General features: G+C 40.1%; 1 protein-coding gene across 5 annotated transcripts in view; it reads left to right on the top strand.

Moving 5' to 3' along the window:
* The window catches only part of oxr1a (oxidation resistance 1a), a 153,870-nt gene that overhangs the window by 87,136 nt on the left and 51,597 nt on the right, over positions 1–15,137 (top strand). Inside the window, exons 1-2 of one of the 5 annotated variants that reach the window (XM_040117156.1) lie at positions 2,851–2,947; positions 5,454–5,572. The exons of 2 other annotated variants lie outside the window; for them this stretch is intronic. Coding sequence is in view for 1 of the 3 variants with exons in the window: in XM_040117155.1 (XP_039973089.1) it covers positions 2,794–2,947 (154 nt within the window). In the remaining 2 variants the exon portion in view is untranslated. Of the gene's footprint in view, positions 1–2,336; positions 2,948–5,453; positions 5,573–13,767; positions 13,872–15,137 lie in introns of those variants that run through there. 2 more of the 5 variants (XM_040117155.1, XM_040117157.1) reach the window with 2 other exon arrangements.

Below are 15,137 nucleotides of genomic sequence, written 5' to 3'. Positions count from 1 at the left end.
GGCTTGAGCCTCTTTAATCACACACAAAAAAAAATACAGACAACAGACAATACATCAAACGTGCTATCTTAAGCAGAACAAAGTAACTTACATAATGTCCATGCAATGAGGCTCATGTTGTTGGATGAGCACAGAGGGAATTCTCTCATTTTCTGTCTTTGGTCACACTAAAGCTTAATTTGAAGTGGAGGAGTTCTCCGAGAAAATAGAACTTTATAACTAGATTCGGCTTTATCGTTGACTCTGCACTACTGCTGAGGAGGAAATGGAGAGGGAATCAGAAGGAACCCGGTCAGGCTCCCTCTGAGGATGTTATGGATGATTTGATGACTGCTCCTGGGCAGCATTACAGCAACACAGTATATCACACAGCTACAAGGTAGCACACTGAGAGCCAAGTGTACCAGCAGGGCCCTGTTCAAGGTCAGAGAGAGGAACAAAGTGCCAAGTTAAATCCCTGACGGAAAATCCAACAAGGGTCTAATACATCAATGTCACAGTTGTTCACAGAAATGTCTGAAATTGAAGTTAGAACCGGGCCTACAAGTTTGAAAACTTTATTTTACCTGTTCCAGGGACATTGCTGTATAAGACTGTTTTGACCAGTTTACATGCTGCAGGTTATGTGCAATTAGGTTTCAAATTAAAGTTAAAGTTAAATTAAAGTTACAATTAACTTGTCACAAAACTGATCTTGAACATGCCTAAACGCCCAAATTATTTTACTTTGAGGGTTTTTCTACAGAGCTCATACTCAGCTGAGGTGCCGAATGGTTTGTTGTTTGCTAGTCAGTCTACAGAAAATGAATCTCTTTGATAATCCATTAATCAAAGTAGTTTCTCAGGGGAAAAAAATTGTAAACATTTACAGATGCCAGCTATTCAAATGGGAATATTTGCTATTTTTCTCTGTTTTATACCACCGTAAACTCGATACCATTGGGTTTCGGGCTGTTGGTCAGACAGAAAATGTAATTTGCAGATCAGCCTTGGCTCTGGAAAATTGTGACACGCACTTTTCACTTTTTTTTCTTCCATTTTGTAGACTAATTTATTAACAATTTCTTGATTAATCGGTGAAATTATAGATGGATCGATAATGAGCGTTAGAAGCACCCCTATACAGAACCAGAGATGCATTCACAGTACATCAGGTAAAGGCAGATTCCAGTTGAGAATAGCATGTTGGGGAGGAGTAGCCATCCGCACTCTATACAAACGTAATAAAATATGCCTGTTCAACAAATGACAAAATCTTTATCTGGCAATGGATGTGATTGTTACATCACCTGTATTTTTTGTTGTTTTTATGTGTCTTTGCACTGAGGGACACTAAAGTCTGCACTATCCTGTGTAACCAGCAGGTGGAGCGCATTCAGTATTGAGCATAGCCCTGATCCCGTCTCGGATGACACTGCTTCAGTGTGCTCGGTTATAACAGCTGTTTCAACCTCAGCCCACCTAAAACAGGTGCCAGGTACTATTCCTGTCAGATTTTAGCCTGCCGAGCAAAATCCTTCTCACCTTTACCTTTTCCGATGTAAATGAGTGGACAAACGGAGCCAGTCCCCGCCCTCCTCCCCAATTTCCGATCACTTCTCCAATGCACCTGGGACGTCACGGGATTCCTCTACACTCCTGACCCCTGCCCCCTACAGTGGGATAACGCAACACAGTCTCTCCAGGTCACCGCTCACCTGACTTAGCTGCCGGCCGGTCGGTCGGTCGGTGTTTCACTTTTCCGCAATCATTGGCGCTCCGCAAATGCGACCCCCTTTACATCCCTCACTGGGATAAGCAGACGCGTATATGCCCCACAGGTCTCGGAGTTCTCACTGTGCCCCCCCCCCCCTCGAGTCGCGTAAGGGCGCGGGAGGGTGCTTTGGCTCCGACTGTGAGAGTCTCGGTTTACTAGAACGATGTTACGGCGGACGCCGGATGGATGTCGTTCTCCTGGGTGCCATAAAGCCCCACATGTGATGGCTATTAAATATCCCAGCAGAAGTCTGGAAGTAGGTGCAGGCTGAGCCGAGTCGCATTTTTACCCATACATTTATTTATTTATTTATTTGTAAAGATTTTATCTTTTAGATCCTCGTATTAATTTATAATAATGTGTCCAATAAACCCTTGTGAAGCCCATCAAATGTTTGGCGTTCGCTGCTTTAGAAATGTCTCAAAAGAGCTGCCAGTTACTTTTCTCTCGATCGATTAATCAGCTAATTGTTGCAGCTCAAATTAGTAGATTGATTTTTTTTTTTTTTTTTCAATAACATTTTGAACGAAATACTCTGCTTAGCCTGTTCGTTAGAGCATTTTTCAACAAACACTGGCATTGTTCTGACCTGTTTTTTTTTTTTAGGATTAACTGAAAAAGTTTTCTCTGACGGGTTTAAGATCCTCAGCATAATTAACAGTAGGGGCGGTTTAACTAAATCAGTCTTTACTAAACCAAAAATAATCCCAGTTTTGGTTCTCAAATCAAATATTGGGACTGTATATGAAATATGCATCCATTTGTGGGAACTGTAAACACAGGCCGGTAGAGCAGTAGGTCGCTGTACACGGATCCGCCAGTGGAATCCGCTTCGACTCCACTAGGGGCAAGAAGAAAAAAAGTTTGCGCTTGTTGACGTATTTCAAATAGTTCCTGTTTTGGTATGTGGCGAGCGTTCGAGGCTTTTCACACACACACCACGAGTCCGAGCCTCTCACTTTTTGCCAACACTGCGCAATGGCCACGGGCCGTGTGACACTTTGTTCCTAGGGAAGCTAGCTCGGCTCCGTAGCAGCATGGACTACATATTTTCTGTTAGCAGCGGCGCGAGAGTTGTTAGAGACGCAATCTCCCAGAGACTGTGGCCTGGATCCGGACAGGAGACGGCTCCAGGTCCGGAGCACCACGCCGGGACAACAAGCGAAAGTATCCGCGTCCTTTCCAAAAGAGGTCAGTCTACCATTCAGTGCCGTTGGGTGATGGTTTGGACAACACGTAGCCAACTATCCAGAGAAAGCACCCCCCCAACGCTTGCTCTCCTGGAGAGCATAGTGCCAAACTCCCTTCAATAATCGTTCAGTTTAAGGTTTCCTCGTCCCTTGGATAATTTTCTTACCCGGTAGTACATAGGTGAAGATCTAGAGATAAACATTAAGTATCACCCTTCATTTCGGTGAAGTTCTATTCATTAAGTGCCACTTATTCCAATACAATTTAAACGTTTAACGTTAGTTTAGTTTTGCCCTTTATTTTCACAGCCCTCTGTCACTAAAATGCGCCGCGTTCAGCGACTTTGAATTGCCACATACTAAAGTTAGTTTATTGACATACAAAAAGTCTCTTATTATACTGAATTCCCTCGAACATTTAGACAGAGACCAAGTTTTCAACTCTCACACGCATCCTGCTGTTGCTGCCGGCAAACAGCCTTGCCAGCTGGACTGGTGACGTTTCATACTCGGTTTCTTATTCAGTGTCTTGAAACCATGAAACTTAATGTCACAGGGTCTGTCATGTGAAAAAGCTGCACTGTAAAGAGGTAAATAACAGTGATCAACCGTTAAAGGGTGTCCCCCTCATACAGTTTCTACCGAGCTAAAGCTGAGAGGACTTGCGTGGAACCCCTGTCTGCCCATCACCAAAACCCCTTTTTTCACAGGACTTGCATACATTGCAGAAGAAGTTAAGATTAATGCGTGTCAGTTAGGTGCATTTGGTATTAGAACAGTGAAGGCAAATACATTATGCAATACTAGCCGTTGCACACTTGTTGAGGAAGACTTCCTGGACAGTGGAGTCATAGGACTGAAGGTCCGTATCCTTGCTACCCTGCCTGATTTCCTATTTTTGATCTGATTCTAACTTCTGCTCTGTGCCTGTCCAGTTTGTTGTGCGGACACACTGCCTGTAACAACTGAGACATTCCAAGTATTTCAAATATGCAGGCAGTGCATACTTAAACCACCCAGCCAGTATGTCCTCAAGGCTTTTGACATCGAGGAGTATCTCCATGTTGACGAAAATTGGATTTTTTTTTTTTTTCCCCTTTCTGCTTTTCCTCTCACACATAATTTATTATGAGGCCCATCAGTTCCTTCTCCGACTTTGAATTAAATGCGGAGAAATATAGTGCCGTTGAAAAGAAAAAAGCAGAGACGGTGATCTGAGCTCTCGGCCACACGATCCACTGATATATCACACAGAATGCCGTGCGCTATTAGTTAGTCTAAATTGGTTGTTCTGAAGACACAGTGAAAGTTGCAGTGTGAGGGGCACACGCTCACCCTGCTCTGGCTTAATGTACAGGGGGTTTCCAGCTCATGCAGAGTCATCAGGCTCCAGAGCTCACTGGCAGGCAGGTTAATTGTTCAACCTGATTAGGACAGAGATTAATCAGAGGCTTGGTTTGCTGCTCTTGAAAGACCACGGATGGGCGGTGGTGTTCATTAGCAGTCCCTGTACTTCTCTACTTACACAACAAAGTGGACCAGGCTTCTGCCCCACTCAGGGGCGAAAGAATGAGACTAACTAAACACCGAGTCCGATAGAAGAAGTGAGAAAATGATGCTAGAGACCAGGTCACATCCAGCTGTTGCATCTGAATAATATCAATTGTGGGTGAATCCCTCAAGCAAACTTCTGTAAAGTCTGCATAAAGGGCTTAAACAGTCTGTTATGGAGCCTTCAGTCCCGTTCTGATTTCACAGTAAGACAGGCCTGAGCTTTTGCAGATTTATCGGGAATGCATGTCAAAGTCTGAGTTCACAAGGGTGGTCAGTGGAAGAGGGAAGTTGTTGCTCTTATCAGGACGGGGAGAGCCGTGAGAAAACAGACAAAAAGTAGAGATGCAAATTTGCTTTCACATGCAACATTATGAGCTACAAAATGCAGAACTGTGTTGTTAAGCCTGTTTGGCATCTGCTCTGTCTTTACTATTGTTAACATCACACAGCTATTTCAAGTATTGCTTTATCTGGAGGACACAGTAGTGACTGAGAAGAATAGCCATGCAAAGACTGACTGCAAACTCCTGCAGGCTTACCTGCAATGAGGCAAAAGTATGGACACAATACAGAGATTAAAAAGTAGCATTAGAGAAACAGTGGTAGGATTTACTGTAAACACAGAATTGTCACACCTGCAGGCATTGTAAACACATATGCTACTGCACAGCATGCCCCTGCGGATAATCATTCAGTTATCCTGTCTAAGCTGTAACCGGCATCATATGACTCTTCTCTCAAAGTCCTCAAAATGCCACTGGTTAAACAGATAGAGAAGTGTGTATTCTTGCAATGTACTTTCTTTCTTATGATTTGATTATAGAAGTGTGTGAAGAAACCAGAAAGACAGTCTATTCTGAAAGGTGGTTCTTCTGTTTTCACATGAGATAGATGGATAATTTGCTTTTTATTTGAAATCCCTAAAAACTGCTATTTCATCCATAACACCACAGGTATTCTATACTGCTCCAGATTTCTAATGCGGAGCCAAGGCAGTGCGCTGAAGTTTTAAGATGTATTGATGACATTTCCGATGGGGAGGGAAGACTTGCTGACAAATAAAGAAGTCCAAGTGAGTTATTGGTTTAAAAACAGTAACACCAACCATTTTCTGAAAGAGTGCAGTTTAATATCAATCTTTTCCTTTTTTTTAACCAAATCTCTCAGACTAATCTAGATTGAACTAAAAAAAATGAGCAAAGGCACAGCTCTGTGCAGCCTCTAAGTATTGAACAATGTATTATAGATCAGATTTGCAGATTCTCTAGGACAGTGATTCCCAACCTTTTTTGGCATGTGACCTCTAAAAATATAGCAATGTCCAAGACCCACTACAGTTGCAAGTGTGTATGGTTTATGAGCAAATCAGCCAAAAAGTGATGATTTTGTTCATTTTTATAGACCCTTAAGAGTTAAAAAATTAACAGGAAAAAAAGCAAAGATTAGAGGAACATCTAAAAAACAAAGATTTGGTATAGAAAATGTTTTGGGTTTTTTTTTTTTTTTGCTTTCCTATCCTGTTACTTGTCTTGTCCCTCAGATTTATTTTGTGACCCCTTTTGGGGTTCCCGACCCCTAGATTCCCATTGGAATGCACTCATTAGGTACTGTAATACATACATTTTGTTGTATTTAAAAACACAAAACAGATTGTGTGCCCATACTCTTTATTAATAGCATGTGATTCACCAGTGCCACGTTGCGAGAGCAGCTTTGTCCTCCTGACATCAAACTGAATCTCTGAGTTCTTTCTGTCCCCGGGGTGTTCACTTATTTGTCACCGTTCACGTTCACCCTAAGCCTGACACCGGCTCTTTTGCAATTATCAGCGTGATTCAGAAAGTGCAATCTGCTGAAGCTCTCAGCACTGTAATAGGTGATTTTAATCATCTTAATTTCCAAAAAGTCCTTGAGCAGTTTGCACCAGCATGTCACAGATCCTCCTAATGGCATGCGGGGCGCTTGCCATTAGGAGTCCGCACTAAAGTGGCAGGAGTCCCAGTGGGATTGCCGGACCACAACACCGTACACCTGTTTTTGCTCTTACAGAACTGTGTTCAGGGTGTGATCTTATGACTCTTCCCTGACTTTTCAAGGATGTCTTGTCGACACAAACTGGTCTCTGTTTCAGGAGGTAACAGACGCAATTATCGGACTGAAACTGTATCTTCCTCCAAGGACTTTGTCACCAAAATGATGAGTCTGTCCCACTAACAGGACAATGCATCTCCTGTGAGGAAAACTAGAAAGGAGGTCAGTTTGGAGATAAAAAGAAATCCAGATTAAAATAGAGACGCAGGGGCTAAGCTTAGTAGCAACAACTTGACTTCTGTATGATGATAAAGGAGAGCTGACTGGGACATAAGACTTGTTAAATAACACACTGAAAGGCCTGAAAGGATTTAAATCAGACATTCATGTGGCCAATAGGCTGAACAGAGCTATATACTGTGCGTCATGATTGCCAATTCAGAGGTATTTCAACAGCAGGTGTTTGAAAGAGACCAGATGATGAGCACAAATGCTGAGCGCAGTTGACATCGACGGGAAGGTAATTAAGACCTGTTCTGAGTGATTCGACTGCATCTTTTGCATCTTCATTACTCCAGCTGAAAATAGTACCCAGCCTCAGGAAACATGCATCTCTTCTTCCCAAAGATTCCACACCTTTTGGTAGTGATTTCCCTTCTTATGAAGACATCAGAGAAATTAAACCCTTGACTGAAAGGATATGACATCAGCTAGAATTTTCTTTGAAGCTCGTAAGGTCTTGGTTTACCGCTTCCTGTTCATAGCTTTTCTTTAGGTCTCTTAAGTTGATGGTACTGTTTGTTTTCCGTTTGGTTGTGTTAACGATGAACGAAAAAGCAACAATTTCAGTCACTGACTAAAGGTTGGAGGATTTCTCATGATGAAAAATAAACTTTTCAAATGTACTCCAAAATTGAATCTATGGACAACATAATTACCAGGGAGGTGAAAAAAGTTCTTAAAAACTTCCCTGGAGCTTTATTTTTTATTTGTCATTGCATGTCACACCTAAAAAAAAATCTGGTTTGCAAAGCATTGGGTTACCACATCAGAGCTTCAGCTAAGTAAATTTAATTGAACGATGTTGGCTGCCAATGATCACAGTTTATTTCTTCAAAAGACTGTACTGCTAGAGTAAGTAACTCTTAGCAATAAAAGATTCCCTGGCTTGGTCAAAAAGCCAGTACAAGGGGCTGCGAGGCAGACAATTATTGTGGAAACTAGTGCGATTCTCTATTGTCCCTGACAGTTGAGTTTACTGTTTATCCTCTGGGCACAAGACTAGATGGCCTCAACTTCAGTAGAAACCGGCACTCATTAAATCCTACTGTAGCTAAACTACTTAACACAAGTAGTTAGGCTAAATAATGTAGCATCTTCTGTTTGTGTAAATATTTTGTTTTGAAATGATCAAGAAGCCTTGCACTGTACAGCACCTATGTATTGAGTGGTATATGCCATATATACCCACTCAATATAATTGTGTTTGAAAATATAGTATTTTTACTTTCTTCTTTTTGTGTTATGTGTCATGCTAATCATTGGGTATGTTTAGGTTTTATCTCCACAAATATGACAGTAACTGCAGCTTTGATTTATCTATATAGGGGGCATGGTTAATCATCATGGTTTTATTGCTGATGATTGTACGAGGATAAAAATGTAATGGCAATATGGTCATCTCAGCATCTGAAATTTGAACTGCACTGCATCTGAACTGCACTGAAAATGTTTATATATTTTATAAAGTTGTGTTTGAAGAAGTCCTAAAGACATTTGAAAATGGTATGATGATGATTTCTTTGAGCCTTAAGTCGTAATGTACAGGTTTGTGTGCTTAGTGGTGAAGATTCTGTATCCTGTTTCCCTTACTGGAATAATTACGTTATGTAAAGTGGAGAACTGAGAGACTTACAAAGATTTCTTCTGTCAGCAAATAACACTATTACACAAACTACTGTAGTTCCCAGTTTGCTGTAACACAGTTTTAATATGTAGATTTGTAAGCATTTTGCATTTTTTAAGATTTTTTTTTTTTTTTTGGCACTTTGCCTTTAGTGTAGAGGTAGACAGGAAAACATGGAGGCAGAGAGGGGTTTGACGTGCACCAAAGTGCATACGCTGGTTGATGTGGGGCTGCAGTGGCAGCGCTACTTGCTTTGATTGCGAAGAATAAGGCCGGCCTTAAGTGAGGTCAATGATCATCCTTCCTCATTGAACATCTGTGAATGTTTTGCAAAGGTTTGTTTGTTTTGACCTGTGGTTTTAAATGTGTTATTCAGCTCCTCGACCAAGCCACGGTCTAAGGGAAAGGGAAATTATGAGGGGAATTTTACTTTTTTCCCCTATTGAGTTGTTATTCCTTTTTACTTTCTCTAATTCTAAGCCTGCTGTATTGAAAAGGATAAAAATGTGGCTCAAAAAAACTGTTTGTAAGATGAGTTTTGTTTTATTGCCGAGGAAGGGGGATGGTTCATCAAGCTGTCAAATCTCATCCCCCATGTGTGATAGCTATGCAGATGGATTTGAGGAGAAGCTGGCATCATTTTTTCCTCTTGATCTCAGCAGACCTGTCTGGCTAAATGGAAAGTAAGCTGTCTGTGTTGGTGATCCAGCCTCTGTTACTGGTTTGCCATCACAGACTGTGGTTAGACAGGAGGTTCACTTTGTGGAGCATTTGACATTACTCACGTTACAGATTACCTTTATTTAATGCGTAAGTGGGAAAGGTTTTCAGATCTTTTACTTAAGTAAAAATAACAAAATACTGCATTAAAGAAGTACGCAGTCACAATTAAAAGCCCCCCATTCCAAATTTTACTAGTATAAGCACTTAGATGTTCTTAAGTATCAAAGGAACATGAAGACATAGGCAGAATGACCCCTCTCAAAGTGTTATACTATTATATATATTTTACTATTAGATTATTATTAGTGACACCTTAAAGGAATAGTTCAACACATTTTTGGAAATACATTTATTCACTTTCTTGCTGCGAGTTAGTTGTGAAGATTGATACCACTCTCATGTCTATATGGTAAATATATGGCTACAGCCTGCTGCAAGTTAGCTTAGCTTACCAAAAAGACTGGAAACAGCTAGCCTAGCTCTGTTCAAAGGTAAAAATAAATAAAGAATACATTTTTAAAAATCTACGTAGCAGCTCCGGTAAAGCTGACTAATTAACATCTCTTGTTTGTTAAATTTTTTACAAATTCAAAGCAATACAGTAATATCGACTGTATCTTAGTTAAAGTTAGCTAACAATATGCACCATAAGTTACTGATCATATCAGTGGCGACTAATGTAGGCTAATGTTAGCAAATATTATATTGCTACATAATTAACTTCACTATGTGAGTTTGCACAACTTTGAGTGCTTGTGCTACTGTGATACATGTCAGCATTTACTTTTTATTTCCACACAGTGACCATTTGCTTGAAGTAGAGTTCTTGAACGAATGTACTTAGTTACTTCCCATGACTGATTTTAATGCGCATGTTATAATGTCTACAATGTTTATAAATATACGGAATGTTACTCCAGTGTCCCCACTGTATTACGACTCTCTCATAGTGTGATGCATAGTACCTGCATTTGGCCTGTACCGTACTAAAGCCTGTTAAAATCTGAACTAGACTTCCTTTCCTGAATTCCTGAACTAGACCCTTTGTTTTGGCTCAATAAGACGATCTGATAATGCAGAGTTTGTGTTTCTCATAGCTGAGCTCATCACTTCTCCTGTTATTGATTGGAGCTATAACCTGAGAGGTTAGTGTTGCTGCTGAGATGCAGAGTGCCAGGGCTCCAAAAGGCGGCATAAACCAATAAATATGCACTTTTGTACCATAAATGTGGATGACACAAGTGTGCTTATGCCAACCTTGCTCTATTTTCCACCATCTGCTTTCTACACAAAGCTCTCTCTTGATGCAATCCAAAGATTATTTCATTAATTAAGGGTGATTACATCATAATAATGAATGGAAGCTGGTCATTAATGCCCCTTTGCAGATCATCACACATCAGTTGAGTCAAAACGTTGCATTACTGTCATGGTAAGGATGAATTACAGAGTTGTTTTGAAAGCTACAGCAAGCGTACATTATGTATATGTATCATCGCTATCGATCCACCCAGGGCAGAGTTAGACTTCAGCCATACCATTCAGCACCCATACTTCAGCCATACCATTCAGCACCCCCCCCCCCAATGGCGTACACACACATACACACACCCTCCCACTCCCAGCTTTGACTTGGAAAGAAATATTGCTCAAAGTGCAATAACTTTAACGCCAGAGGTTGGATGAATCACAGTCTGATTAGTGAGCCTGGAGTCTGAATGCATGTGACAGTAGGGACGGGAAGTCTGGCACTCAAGCAGGACCTGCTGTCTTCAGCTGCATGAACTGTGGATCAAAGTGCTTTCACTGTGTGTTAGTGAAGCACTGGTATGGAAACAGTATTATTGTGGTAGATGTTATGCAAGATATTGTTTCATCACAGTGGTGTCAATGTCTGCATGTGGATATATACTTGTTTCAGGCTGTAATCAACAGTTGTCAGAATCCAATAATCTGTTTTATTTTATAGTAACAAAACCATGTTTTTTTTGATACCTTGATTTAGAAATACTAACTTTTTTTTCTACAAAATCCTTTTTTTGCCATGGTAGTGGTGTAGCTCGGGATAGCAAGGTCAGTTGGTCTGCTTCTTTGGTCCAAAATCCCGACAACTACTGGATTGATTGAGAAGAGATTTTGTACAGACATCCGTGGTCCCCAGAGGATGAATCCTACTGACTTTGGTGATCCCCTGAATTTTTCTATAGTGCCACCATGAGGTTGACATTTGGTTTTTAGTGAAATGTCTCTTATCCTATTGGATAGATTGCCATGAAATGTGCTACAGACATTCAGTTTACCCACAGGATGAATTGTGATATTCTACATTATCAGTTAGTGCCACCCTCAGGTCAAAATACTTCGGTTTATGACTGGTTGTGAACACAATAATAAGAACAATAAATAACCAAGACTTCTACAATGTCAGTGCACTACAGATTAATTTTTTAAAAACAGCTGTAACACCTTATAGTTTTAAAATAGGGTGTTTATATTCATAATATAAATGTAAGGGAATTGCGACAAAAAGGTACATTTTTTTCACCCATGTCTGTTTGTTGGATTGTTTATTTGTTCAGAAGGATTACGATTTGCACCAAACGTGGTGGAGGGATGGAGCATGGGCCAGCGAATAGCCCATTAAAGGAATTTTTTTTTATCACTTTCCTTAATATTGCAAGATAGGGCATTTTTCGCCTTGGCAGAGGTATGCGCTCTACTGACTGCCAGTCAATTAATACTTAATTTAATAACCTTAGTTGCATAGCTTGTTATGGTTAATATAACATTATGATTACAGCAGGGCATGTTATGTGCTTCTCCTTTTTATTCAGAAATTTTTCCAAGAGCTGAACCTGCCACTGTATAATGCAGACAGGTTTGCAACTCTTATTTTTTTTTATAACACATTTTACCCCGTAAGTCTGCACCAGGTCCATCACTGTGGAAACAGTCATGTACACACTGTTAGAATATTAATTGAAATGAGTGTGTTAATAGTGACATCCCTCATTACAGACTAGAGTCCATCTTTTAATGTGGAAAGAGGACATCCCCGTACACACGTGCCCTCATGCGGACACACAGACACAGACAAATCTGCAGTTCAGCAAAGTTTCCCATAAAAGCTGAGTGGTGTATAGGCTGGTCCGTGGAGGTTGGCGGCTGGAGACTGTGTAACATGGAGCTGAGTGGTACTGAGACTGTTGGCAAGGGGATGTTGCCTGTCACACTCTGTTCTGTGTTTAAGTTGACAGCTCCAATAGACCCATGCACTGTATAACTATCATTACAATGGAAAGACTGCAGCTAATGCTAGCACTACACAGCAATAATGGCCTGTTTCTTGATACAGTGCTGTTGGCACTTTTTCTTCTACTCAGTGGTATTCATAGAGGGGCTTTTGATAAGAAAGTTGACATTTGGTGTTGTTGGTATGATACATTGCTTTTATTTTCCTGTAACTTGAAATATTAGATGTAATTAGAGGATCCATAAGTCTAATTACTTTCCTGGAGTTTTGAGACATTTGAAGTATTAAAAAGTGTATAGAAAAACATGCTGGCCATATTGAATGTGGTCTGGTCATTTAAGACTTGTACAACTTGTGTCTGCCTTTCCCAGCTGCCCCCAATCCTTTAGCAGTCAGCTTTAAATCAAAAAAGCATGCTCCTTCTGATTCGTTCTGATATTTAAGACAGCATTAAACAAGATAATCCATTAGCATGTTGTGCTGTCATTAAGGGTTAAGTGAGGAGTGTGTCTGTCTGTGTTTTTGTCTGGAGCCAAATACAAATTAAGAGCTTACTCTCTCAAACAACATGCTGTCTGCATGCAGACACAGGCCTACGCACCGGCGACACTCTCCACACACCATCATTGAACTTGGCCTCCCAGTTCTCTATTAAACTACGTTTATTCTTTCCTTAATGGTATATGATAACGTACTGTACAGTAACTTGTGTGTTATTAAATAGCCTAATTTTAAACATTGGGAAGAGCCTTGTGAAACTTGCAGCTCTTCTTTGCTGCAATAAAATTGTCATGTCCACCTAACGACTTGGTGTTAAGATAACAGCACCAGCATTTAAGCATTTCACTGCATATATTAGTCTCTTTTCACAGACACTTGATTCAAGTCAAAAGCAACAGCTCTCCATCTATCCCACAATATTACACTTGTTTTTCTGAAAAACAGTTTTACTATGCCAAGGTATTACTGTTTGTAAGTGCAGCTGCATGTATGGATCGATACCAAACAGCCCAACCATTACCCAATCAGGTGCAGAGATCGCTGCCTTTGAAACCCACGTTTTGACCCTTGCTCTGTCTTCCTCCCTACTTCCTCATCCTAAATTTTATCCAATTGGAAGATTCTACAAATGAGCTGCCTGTGTCACAACACATTGCTCACAAGTCAGAAAATCAAATGGCAATGCAATATTGTTTTGTGTTGTTATACAGGCCCTTTTATCTCTTCACATGACACTCGTATTGGATTTCTAATTTAAGTAGCTAGCAAGCTAATCCTGTTTTGAAAATGTTTCTTTGGTATTTCTGTCCTTCACAGGCCAATCATAAACTGGGAAAGAGGGCTGCTGATGTTGTTCAGCTCCTTGAATGCCAATAGATGTTGAAGTTGAAGCTTATTTAATGCCCTGTAATGGCCTGCATTGCCATAAATGAGCTGCCTCATTCTTTTAGAGGGAATGTAAGTATATGACAAAAAGATATAGTTATATACAAGGAATGCAAAATGTATAAGCAAATGTAGATAATGTATCAATTTATTGTTAATTGTATTCATTTTATTAACTGTTAAGCTTATAAAATGTTAGACTATCGAGGGCAAATGCCCATTGCAAGTTCCGACAGTCCTAAGTGTCTTCTTTCAATTGCTTATTTTGTCTGAACAACAATTAAAAACTCAAGCAGATTCAGTTTATGATGATATGAGATAGAGAAAAGCTGCCAGTTCACACATTACAAAATGTTATTAGCCACACCAGCATCATTAGGGCTGGCACTTTCAGTCAGTCAGGTGTCAGTCTGTTGTTTGGTCAATCTACCACTGTGCTCCAGACTTAAATATCTCAGCAACGGTTTTATGGATTCTCATGAGATTTTGTACAGACACTCTTGCCCCCTTCAGGATGAATTTTAACGACTTTGGTAATCCTCTGACTTTTCATCCAGTGCCATCATTCAAAATTTGAACATGTCAGATAATTTGGTTTATGACAAATACCAGTAAAACTGGTTGACTTCCCATCAGCCTTTGCGTTTTGCGTTAGTTGGCAAATGTTAGCATGTTAACATGCTAAACTAAGATGGTAAATGTTGTACAAGTACAGCCTGAACTCTTAGTCTTGATATTTGATAAACTTAAAATGATTATTAGGAGTGGACAATATGGATAAAATCCTTTATGGCTATATCTTTTTGGAATTTTACTGAATTTTATATCACATTATATTTTTTAATCGTGATAGAGTAAATCTTCTGGAGAGCTCATTGAGAAACTGTTTATGGATAAAATAACTGAATAGGACTGTATTTTTGGCAAATCCAACAAATTAAATAACTGACAAATCAAGATACTTCATCACATTGATGCAACATATCCAAATCCGAAGTTGCCATGAAGAATGGGTTCAGAGATTTGCAGTGTTGCCTACAGTGCTTCGATACAACATGTAGACAGCAATTAATGGTACTGAAATGTCAACTAATCACTTAGCACTAAAGATCACAATATGACGTAAATGTCATCAAAAATGACACGAGACATTAACAAAAACTACCTGTTTTAAGCTTCACAAAACACAAAGGTGGTATGTGTTGTAGACCTATTTCACGTCCATCCTGTGTACCACAAACTGCTAAGCCACTGTCTATGTCCTCCCTCCCTCAAGAACTTTTGAGGGAAGTCTCCAGCTCTCTAACTAGTCCTACACAGCACCTGTTCAGTTTGGAT

Source organism: Xiphias gladius, chromosome 22, assembly GCF_016859285.1.
Source record: "Xiphias gladius isolate SHS-SW01 ecotype Sanya breed wild chromosome 22, ASM1685928v1, whole genome shotgun sequence".
In the NCBI taxonomy this organism is placed as follows: domain Eukaryota; kingdom Metazoa; phylum Chordata; class Actinopteri; order Istiophoriformes; family Xiphiidae; genus Xiphias; species Xiphias gladius.
Note: the sequence above shows the minus strand (reverse complement) of the source record. Positions and strands in the feature narration are given on the sequence as shown.